This window comes from Tupaia chinensis, unplaced genomic scaffold (genome assembly GCF_000334495.1).
Source record: "Tupaia chinensis unplaced genomic scaffold, TupChi_1.0 Scaffold000318_1, whole genome shotgun sequence".
Taxonomy (NCBI): Eukaryota; Metazoa; Chordata; class Mammalia; order Scandentia; family Tupaiidae; genus Tupaia; species Tupaia belangeri.
The window spans coordinates 2,431,630-2,443,383 of NW_006159811.1; the positions used below are offsets into that span (position 1 = coordinate 2,431,630).

Consider the following 11,754-nt stretch of genomic DNA (forward strand, 5'->3'; position numbering starts at 1 on the left):
CTTTCCCCCAGAAAAACACATTATAGTTACTACTACTGCTGACTACATGTGCTACCATTTATTACATATTTTTCTGGCGTGTTATGTGAGCTTATTTGCATAATATTCCTATGAAGTATGTATGGTTAGTATGCCCCATAACAGATGACTCAACTGAGATTCAAGAAAGGTTAAGTAACTCATCCAAGATCATGAAACTGGTAGGTAGCAGAGTTGAGATTTGAACCTAGGATTTTCTGATTCCAAAGCCATATGTATTTTTTTTAATGATTTTTTTTTTCATTGACATACACAGGTAATGAAGTAAACACATCTATGTAACTGTCAAACTGATCAGGAAATTCAACATTGCCAGAGCCTCAGTAGCCTGTCTTGTCCCCTTCCAATTTCTACCCATTGTCTACCTCAAAGATAGTTGTGATCTACGCAACTACTGAGAGTATCATAGATTACGTCTTGCCTGGTTTTGAACTTAAATATAATGAGATTATAAAGTATGTACTCAACAGACTGGCTTCTTCTGTTCAAGTACTGAGATTCGTTTGTCATTGCAGGTAGCAGTGGTTCATTTAGTTATGATTGTTATTGAGTAGTTTTTCAGTGACTATATACAGTTTATCAGTCCGCTGTTCACAGGCATTTTGGTTGATTTTGATGTTTTGCAATTACAAATAATATTGCCATGAACATTTTCAAACAGATCTTTGGATGCGTAAGTGTATAATTTACGGTGGGTCTAAACCTAGGAGTGAAGTTGTTGGACAGTACATTACATCTAAGTTTAAATTTAATATAGATTGCTAAACACTTTTGCAAAGTGAGTGAACAAATACATACTCCCGCCAGCAATGTGTGTGCATTAAGTTACTTGATATGTTCAACCACATTTGGTATTGTCAATCTTTTTCATTTTAACTGAAATTCTGTGGTATCTCATTGTGGCGCTGTTTTGCCTTTCCTTGATATTTAGTGATGGTGAGCACTTTTTAAAAATATATTTTTATTTATTTATTTCCACCTGCCAGCCCCAGGGGTGAGCACTTTCCAAGGTGTGTGTGTTTTCCATTGTTGTCTGTTTTCACCCCTTAGCTCTGTAGTGCAACTGTTGTCCTAAATGAAGTATCTAAGGATGTATAGGTTGTTTTCTGGTTTTCCATCTGTTCTAAAGACTTTTCTGTCCACCTTTGTACCAATAATATATTCTCTTAATTTGATTCATAATAATTATTTATATCCATTACTTTAAATATTCCAGCTTTGCTCTTATTGTTCTTCATTGTTGTGAAGCTCTTCTTGGGCTTTTCTTATGACTACACAAATTTTAGGAGCCCCCAGCTGTGGGGTCACGTGCCTGTACTCCCAGCCACTTGGGAGGCTGAGGCAGAAGGACTGTGAGTTACAGGATGACAGAGGCTGCATAGTGAGTCCAACATGTTGTCAATTTTTTAGAATGTTGATTGGAATTTCATTGAACCTGATCCATTCAAATAGAACTAACATAATTTAAAAATTTAATCTTCTCATCTGCAACCATTGTATATTCCTCCATTTACTTAGGTTTTCTTTTATTTCTTTAAATAATATTGATATTTCTTCTTTCCTGTATAAAGAACTTACACATCTTTGTTAGATAGGACCCTACAGAATTAATGATTTTTATCTTATTTTAAATAATGTCTTTTCATGAAATTTTCAGTTTGACTAGTTTCTCAAAGAAACCATTTTGGCTACGTTGATTCTCTTCATTCTGCCTTTTTTTCCTGGTTTATTATTTTCTGCTTCCATTTTGTTCTTTCCTTCTCCCTTTTTCGAGTTCAATTGCTTTTCTTTTTCTGTTTTGGAGGTGAACAGTTAGGTCATTCACTTACAATCTTTATTCTTTTCTATTGTGTCTATGTAATACAATACATTTTCATGTAAGGATCATTTAAACTGTATCCCACACATTTTAATATAGAATGTTTTATTATTTTTAATTTCAAAATAGTATCTGACTTTCCTTGAGATTTAATCTTCGATGATTGGGCTGTTTATAAATGTATTGCTCAATTCTCAAATATTTTAAAGCATGTTATCCTTACTTTTTGTCATTGCTTTCTAGTTTAATTCCACTATATTCAAGGGACATATTCTGTATTATTTCATTATAATGAGCTTTTTGGAGCTTACTTTATAGTTTACTATATAGTCAATTTTCATGGAGATTTCATGTACACTTATAAAAAATGTGTATTCTGAATTTATTGAATACAGGTTTTTAAAATGTCAGTTAGGACAAGAGAAAAGTTTGATAATGAATTTTTTAGATTTCTTGTTTTCTACCTAATATATGCCTGTTTGTTCTATTAGTTACTTAGGTATTAAAATCACTGAAAGTCATTGTGAGCGATTTACCTATTTCTTCCTTTAATCTTATTGACTTTGCTTTATATAGTTTGATGATATTAAGTATATATGCCTTTAGAATATTTATACATTTATGGTGATATCAATATGAAATAGCCCTCTTTATTTTTATAAAACCATTTTTATGTATCCAGGCAAGTTTTCCCTTTAGTTGGTGTTCACATAATATAGCTTTCTATTTATTTATTTATTTACTTTAAAACTTTCTATTGTCTTTTAAGGCAGGTCTAAGGCATTTCTCTTATAAGCAATACAATTTTGGAATTTTCTTTTTTACTTTTACTAGTCTGACAATCTTGTTTCCTGAGGTACTTATTACATGTATCATACTTTTTTTTTTTTTTTTAGAGGTTTTTGCTATAGGGCACGTGCACTCGCCAGACAGAGAGAGAGATAGAAAGTGAGAAATCACCCCCTGGGAGGATGGCTATGCCACAATCCCTTCTCCTCCATTCTCCTCTCGGGATCTTGGGCATGCACGCACACGCGCCTGGCATGAGTTTAAGCCACTGGGTCTGGGACTTGAACCACGGTCAGCTACATGGGAGTCCAGTGACATAGCCATTATGGTAACTGCTGGTCCCAACATTTATCATACTTTTTAAAATTGATAGATGTGTGCTTGCCAGAGAAAGAGAGAGAGAAAGAGAGAGAGACTGAGACCCTCTCTGTGGTATAATCACACCACAGTCCTTTCTCCTCCATTTCTCTATCCCGTCTAGGCGTAGGCATGCATATGAATGCACCTGATACGTTTTTCAAACAACCAGTGTAAAGATTTGAACTGTTGTCAGTCCTGCGAGCTTTGACTCCTGTGCATAGTACTTAACCAGTGTGCTACAGAGCCAGACTTTAGTATCTCTATTTTTAATGTAAATACAAATTATTTGGTTTAAATCTGGTATCATTATTTGTTACTGATTTGTCCTACTTTTTCAGTTTCTTTTTCTCTACCATTTTTATTTATTTATTTATTTTGAGAGAGATTTTTGCTATAGAGTATATGGGCGCGGTGGAGAGACAGAAAGTGAAAACATCACCCCCCTGCGGGATGGCCACACTGCAATCCCTTCTCCTCCATTCTCCTCTTGAGATATTTTGTAAAGAGAGTTGATAAGATTGAGTGATGGGTTAGATGAAGGGCGAAAAAGTTACCAAGTAACTCGAGAATTTGGATGCCTCTGACAGTGGTGGAGTCACTGTAGGAAAGAAGGAATTCTGTGTACCAGATTTCATTCTGCTTCCCTCTTCGTAACCTAATGATCTAATGGAGGGAGTTGGGTAGAATGATCTAATTCTGTGAAGTCTTACTTTATGTTTGAGAACTTTTTTTTTCTTTCTTTAGAGAGAGATTTTTGCTATAAGGTGTGTGCACTTGCCAGAGAGACAGAGAGAGAGAGAGTCAAAAAGTGAGAAATCACCCCCCCAGGGGGAATGGCCATGCCGCACTCTCTTCTCCTCCATTCACCTCTTGGTTGAACACACACACACACACACACACACACACACACACAGTGTTTTAAGCCACCAGGTCCAGGACTTGAACCACAGTTGACTACATGGGAGTCTAGTGACATAACCACTACGCCATCTGCTGGTTTGTTTAAGAATATTTTTAAATAGAAAAAGATTACTAGTTTTCACACAGTGGAACCAGTCTTGGGGTAACGTTTGAATGAAAAATACGGGTAGACTGTGATTTAAAAAAAAAAAATCCACTCTGTATGAACGAGAGTAAATGTATTGTGCAAAGATTCTGATACAGCCCAAAAGAGGTTTTTTTCCAGCTCAGTAACTTCATGATATATGTATAGAAAGTATGCTAATGAAAACATCTGAAATACATGGCAGTGAAGATTGGGTAACTGTTTTGAACTACTTCTTTTTCAAAGTAAAGCATAGTATTCTAGGATTATCAACAAGTGTATCTTGGATATGGGGGATGAATAGACTGCGAGATTGAAAATGTAGATTCTGTTTAGTCTACACGTGCCTATTGTTAAAATAAAAACCCAGGTAATCTCAGAGTACCACCATCACCCTCTGTATCTGATCAAACCTACCAAGCCCCAAAGGAGCTTTCTTTCTCGGAAGAGGTGATGGGATGGGATGGAAACAGCCCAGATGTTGGACATACAGACTTTCTATGAGAAATCAGTCACTTCTTACATCTTAGTCTACTTCTTCATAAAATAGGACCAGTAATTATCTTATAGTATACTGATGAAATTAAGTAAGGTATACATAACTAGTACCAGAGATACTGTGCATGCATGCATCAATAAATGAATGCTGGGCTTTAGTCCCTTAAATATAACTTCTTCCTATCGATCAGATTTGGTTTTCATTTAAAAAAATGTGTGTTTATTAGTCTATCTAGGAATCTCAAGAAATGTTGAGATTAGGAATGACCATAAAATTGGTATAATTATGACTACCAGGAAAATGTTTAAAAATATTTTCAACAGTTGTACATGTAGGGGACCAACAGTTAGCATAATGGCTATGTTGCAGGACTCCCACGTAGTCAACCACGGTTTACGTTCTGGACCTGGTGGCTTAAAACTCACACTGGGTGCATGTGCCCAAGATCCTGAGAGGAGAATGGAGGAGAGGGGATTGTGGCGTGGCCATCTTCCCTAGGGGTTGATTTCTCGCTTTCTGTCTCTCTATATTTCTCTGTCTGTCTGGTGAGCGCATGTGCCCTATAGCAAAAACCTCTAAAAAAAAAAAAAGACCTAAAAAAACCAGTTGTACATGTAGGATTACATGCAGTTATAAGGGTGAAATATTTGGTGATACTAGGTAAAACAAACAAACAAAAACAAAAACAAAAACCCTTTTTTCTTGCCAGAAAGTATAAATAGTAGATAGTAGTATCAGAAATCAGAACGAGGGAGTTGGGTAGAATGATCTAATTCTGTGAAGTCTTACTTTATGTTTGAGAACTTTTTTTTTCTTTCTTTAGAGAGAGATTTTTGCTATAGGGTGTGTGCACTTGCCAGAGAGACAGAGAGAGACAGAGTCAAAAAGTGAGAAATCACCCCCCAGGGGGGATGGCCATGCCGCAGTCTCTTCTCCTCCATTCACCTCTTGGGATGTTGAACACACACACACACACACACACACACACACACACAGTGTTTTAAGCCACCAGGTCCAGGACTTGAACCACAGTTGACTACATGGGAGTCTAGTGACATAACCACTACGCCATCTGCTGGTTTGTTTAAGAATATTTTTAAATAGAAAAAGATTACTAGTTTTCACACAGTGGAACCAGTCTTGGGGTAACGTTTGAATGAAAAATACGGGTAGACTGTGATTTAAAAAAAAAAAAATCCACTCTGTATGAACGAGAGTAAATGTATTGTGCAAAGATTCTGATACAGCCCCAAAGAGGTTTTTTTCCAGCTCAGTAACTTCATGATATATGTATAGAAAGTATGCTAATGAAAACATCTGAAATACATGGCAGTGAAGATTGGGTAACTGTTTTGAACTACTTCTTTTTCAAAGTAAAGCATAGTATTCTAGGATTATCAACAAGTGGATCTTGGATATGGGGGATGAATAGACTGCGAGATTGAAAATGTAGATTCTGTTTAGTCTACACGTGCCTATTGTTAAAATAAAAACCCAGGTAATCTCAGAGTACCACCATCACCCTCTGTATCTGATCAAACCTACCAAGCCCCAAAGGAGCTTTCTTTCTCGGAAGAGGTGATGGGATGGGATGGAAACAGCCCAGATGTTGGACATACAGACTTTCTATGAGAAATCAGTCACTTCTTACATCTTAGTCTACTTCTTCATAAAATAGGACCAGTAATTATCTTATAGTATACTGATGAAATTAAGTAAGGTATACATAACTAGTACCAGAGATACTGTGCATGCATGCATCAATAAATGAATGCTGGGCTTTAGTCCCTTAAATATAACTTCTTCCTATCGATCAGATTTGGTTTTCATTTAAAAAAATGTGTGTTTATTAGTCTATCTAGGAATCTCAAGAAATGTTGAGATTAGGAATGACCATAAAATTGGTATAATTATGACTACCAGGAAAATGTTTAAAAATATTTTCAACAGTTGTACATGTAGGGGACCAACAGTTAGCATAATGGCTATGTTGCAGGACTCCCACGTAGTCAACCACGGTTTACGTTCTGGACCTGGTGGCTTAAAACTCACACTGGGTGCATGTGCCCAAGATCCTGAGAGGAGAATGGAGGAGAGGGGATTGTGGCGTGGCCATCTTCCCTAGGGGTTGATTTCTCGCTTTCTGTCTCTCTATATTTCTCTGTCTGTCTGGTGAGCGCATGTGCCCTATAGCAAAAACCTCTAAAAAAAAAAAAAAGACCTAAAAAAACCAGTTGTACATGTAGGATTACATGCAGTTATAAGGGTGAAATATTTGGTGATACTAGGTAAAACAAACAAACAAAAACAAAAACAAAAACCCTTTTTTCTTGCCAGAAAGTATAAATAGTAGATAGTAGTATCAGAAATCAGAACGAAGTGAATCTGGGTAGCAAAACATGATTTTCATTTATTGTAACAAATATCTCTTTTCCAATATACCAGTGAAAAGAAGCTCATTACAGATGCCCTTAATAAAAATCAGTTTCTGAAGAGACTGGACCCTCAGCAGATCAAAGACATGGTGGAATGCATGTATGGGAGAAGCTACCTGCAAGGGAGTTACATTATTAAGCAAGGAGAGCCGGGAAACCATATCTTTGTGCTGGCAGGTGAGTGTCGCAGATTTTTCCAGTTATCATGTCACAAATATTTTGCCTATTGTCTTATGATTTTTTTGTAAACATTTCTAAAACTGCAAAAGTGACTGCTCTATTTGTAGAAAATGTAACAGACTGAGTTCATGAAATAGTAGCATCACTGATCTAATTATGATAATACTATTTCATATTTATCGAATGGTTTCTATGTATCTGGCATCCTATTGAGTGCTTCATAGAAAGATCTGTCTGGTGAGCGCATGGGCCCTATAGCAAAAACCTCTAAAAAAAAAAAAAGACCTAAAAAAACCAGTTGTACATGTAGGATTACATGCAGTTATAAGGGTGAAATATTTGGTGATACTAGGTAAAACAAACAAACAAAAACAAAAACAAAAACCCTTTTTTCTTGCCAGAAAGTATAAATAGTAGATAGTAGTATCAGAAATCAGAACGAAGTGAATCTGGGTAGCAAAACATGATTTTCATTTATTGTAACAAATATCTCTTTTCCAATATACCAGTGAAAAGAAGCTCATTACAGATGCCCTTAATAAAAATCAGTTTCTGAAGAGACTGGACCCTCAGCAGATCAAAGACATGGTGGAATGCATGTATGGGAGAAGCTACCTGCAAGGGAGTTACATTATTAAGCAAGGAGAGCCGGGAAACCATATCTTTGTGCTGGCAGGTGAGTGTCGCAGATTTTTCCAGTTATCATGTCACAAATATTTTGCCTATTGTCTTATGATTTTTTTGTAAACATTTCTAAAACTGCAAAAGTGACTGCTCTATTTGTAGAAAATGTAACAGACTGAGTTCATGAAATAGTAGCATCACTGATCTAATTATGATAATACTATTTCATATTTATCGAATGGTTTCTATGTATCTGGCATCCTATTGAGTGCTTCATAGAAAGATCTTATTCGATCTTCTCTCCAGCCCTGTAAGGCAAGTGCTGTTACCTCCACTTTGCTAATGTGGACTCAAGTCCTAGAGAAGTTCAGTAACTCACACAAGGCCACACAGCTCATAATGGTGGATATAAAATGCAAACCTAAGCAATCTGACTTAAGAATCTATATGTTGGGGACCTGCAAATGGCAAAATGGTTGCGTCACTGGACCCCCTCATAATTGACCATGGTTCAACTCCCAGATCCTGTGGCTTAAAACTTACACCGGGCGCAACTGTATACATGCCCAAAATCCCAAAAGGAGAATGGAGAAGAGGAGATTGCAGGGTGGCCATCTCCGCTGGGGAGATTCCTCACTTTCTGTCTCTGTGGCGAGTGCATGTACCCTATAATGAAAATCTCTCTCTAAAAAAAAAAACTGTATGTTTTATTCATTTTAGAGAGAATGAGTTAATGCACAGGAGAGAGAGACACACACACACAGAGCTAACCCTTGGCAGGATCCCATCATACTGTGATCTCCTTTCCCCAGCTCTCCACTTTGTTAGAGTCTTGGATGCCTGCTTATGTCTGGTGTATTTTCAGGATGACCCAGTGATCCAAACCCACGCTGGCCATGTGGCTTCCAGCTCTGAAGTTCAGTTTGCTATTGACTGTGTTACCAGACTGGGCCAAGAATCCATACATTTTATCACAATGTCACTTACTCAAAAAAGTACTTCCAATGAAATACTGCCACTTTTATTGTCATGTTTTGGTAATTGTAGAAAAACCAATTATTGTTGCAGTTCTAGAAACTATTTTGGTTATATACTAATGATTTCAAAAGATAATTTAGCTACATTTAACCAACAGACAAATAAAAGGGATGACCTTACACATGAAACTGATATTTTTAAAATCATAAAATGGTTTCCTTTATTCCTTGAACAATGTTTATATACTGGGAAGATTTAAATAGTTAGATAGGTATGCATTGATCTTACTCCTAGTTTTTTTCCTCTTCTGTCCTTTATTTTCTTCTTTTGGATAAAGAAGCAAGAAATTGTCCAAACATGATTAAGGTTATTGAACACCCTGGTTAATTCCGAATTGCCTTAACTTTTTAGTTTTAGGGGAAAAAAAACAAAGCTGGTTTAGCCAGAAGCTAAACCTAAGATACACCATGGCCTTCTTTTGGATTGTCGGGAAAGTCACGATGCATAGAAAAATGCATCGTAACTTTCCTGAAAACCCGATATTTTGTATTGTAGTTTCTGATAATCTAAGAAATTCATTTATTCTTCTTTCCTTGGGACCTTAGGTATAGAACAGAAGTTACCCATCTAAACAAGTCAACAAAGATATATTATTCTATATAGTGTACAACAGATTATTTTCATATTCTTGGACTCCTTAAATATGCCAGTTTTATAATTATTTGTATATAATTTTCTCTGAAGGCACCTTTAAAATTACATAGTCACTCTCAAGTTCTTTTTCTATTCAAGTAGTGAACTGTAGTCTTAATCAGCCTTCAAGTTTTTAGGAATAATAAAAAGAGAAACTTTTCCTCTTGCAACTTTCCTCTTGGCCATTTCATTTCTACTTTAGCAAAAGTGGCAAGAAAAAGTAGGCCATTAAGTCAACAAATATTTATGAAGCCTGCGAGGAGAGGATGAGAAACTTATGTCAGCCCATCCTGTTCCTTGTCAGTAGTTCTGATGAAAGGCTTGGAGAGAGAAGAGGTTGAACAGAAGGCAGCTTCAATATAGCTACTGAGATCAAGGCTATAGCACACATAGAAATGAAAATTGGATGGTTTCTTATTTGAATTAATTATAGTGTCACTTAAGGACTGAATTGCCTGGTTTAATTATCTGGTTGAACAAATTAATGAGATAATTAAAAATCTCCCTTTTTTTAAGGTATAGCATGAATAGCAAATAGTAAAGGCATATTTTGCTTAAATTTTTGATAGTCCATGTAATTCTTCAGCATTGCTCAAGTCCCATGAGCCATAATGAACTAGAAAAAATTCTTGCAATGTATTAAGATTCACGATATAAATTGAACTGTCCCACCAAGTGGCATTGATGGAATAGAATTTAGCTGTAATGAGAAATAAATTGCATATCTAATCTGTAGGATTTAAAGCAAAAAATAAGTTGTTAACTTTTGCTACTAGAATATAAATTCTATTGGAATAAGTATCTTTTCTCTTTTTCCATATCACTCTGGCAGAGTTTCTGGCATAATATAGTACACAGATCAGATCTATTGACTGAATGGATAGGCAGAGATGATCCAGAGCTACTTAGTGGTAAATTTTTGAAAGAAAGGCTTAATTTTTCAAGGGAAAAAAAGTTATCCCACAAGTTTATTTGTCAAGAATTTAGATTTTTGTTGTTGTTGCTTATTTTAGGTATGATTTTGTTTGCCTTTGTCTCAAGGAAAAAGGAGAATTGCAAGGGCAAAATAATTGTGAAAAGGTTGCTTGAAGTTCTGCCTTTCCCCATGTGCTAGTCTGTTGTGTTGCTAACAGAACTACTGAGACTGGGTAATTTATAAAGCAATGGAGGTTTATTATTCTTTATTCTGGTCACATGGAAGGTCCAAAGGAAAAACAAAATGGCAGAAGGCAGAACTTTGAGAAAAACAGAACAGAGAATGGTCTATGTGTTCAGGTGGCCTCTTCCTGCCTCATGTCCTTTTCTTCTAAACACACCAGGATTCAATTAGGGGACCCTGCTTTAACCACCCAATCACTAATCTTTCCCCTCAAAGGCCCACCTTTCAACAGCAAAACTGGATTAAGTTTTTCATCCATTTAATCCCATTCCAATGATTTAACGCATGAATTCAGGGTGGGGGAGCATACACAAATTATGATACCCAATCTCTAATCTTTGCCTAGGTGAAGACAGTGCCTACTTTTTTTTAGGGGTTTACATTTATAATTAATATATATTACATCTAAATGAATGAGAGGTTAGATAACAACTGAACTACCATGAAGTAACTTGCCCAAGGTCATCCAGCCAGTAACTGGTAGATGTAACCAGGACACAGGGCCAGGCAGTCTGACTTCAGGGCCAGTGCACTCACTTGTTATGACAAATTACCCTTAATTCAGTGAGAACAACTGTGCTGTGTTTTCAAGACATGCAGTAATTATTGGGATCCTAATAAAACAGAAATAATTTCATGTAGTAGATTTTTTTATAGGGCAGCATAACATTTAAACAAAACACTCATTATCTACTGCTCCAGGGATAGAACTTTGTAACTGTGGTGATATTAACCATAGCTAATCATCATATAGTGAACGCACTCATCGTTGTTCTTTTTTACCTATATTATCTTAATTAATTTTCACAACAGCTATATGATTATTATCTTTTTTTTTTTTTTTTGAGAGAGAGAGATTTTTGCCATAGGGTGTGTGCCCTTGCCAGAGAGACAGAGGGGGACAAAGACAGAAAGTGAGCAATCACCCATCTACCCCAGGGGTATGGCCATACTGCAATCACTTCTCCTCCATACTCATCCCGAGATTTTGGGCACACAAACACACACACACACATACACATAACACCGTGAGTTTCAAGCCACTGGGTTCAGGACTCAAACCACAGTTGGCCATGTGGAAGTCCAGCACCTTAACCACTACACCTCCTGCTGGCCCTATCCTCCTTCTTGTTG

At 36.4% G+C, this 11,754-nt stretch overlaps 1 protein-coding gene across 3 annotated transcripts in view; it reads left to right on the forward strand.

Moving 5' to 3' along the window:
- PRKG2 (protein kinase cGMP-dependent 2) overlaps positions 1-11,754 on the forward strand; it is a 102,801-nt gene that overhangs the window by 15,909 nt on the left and 75,138 nt on the right. For 2 of the 3 annotated variants that reach the window (XM_027773062.1, XM_027773063.1), the window contains exon 2: positions 6,997-7,163. In XM_027773062.1, coding sequence (XP_027628863.1) covers positions 6,997-7,163 — 167 coding nt within the window. Of the gene's footprint in view, positions 1-6,996; positions 7,164-7,677; positions 7,843-11,754 lie in introns of those variants that run through there. The other variant, XM_006151454.3, reaches the window with a different exon arrangement.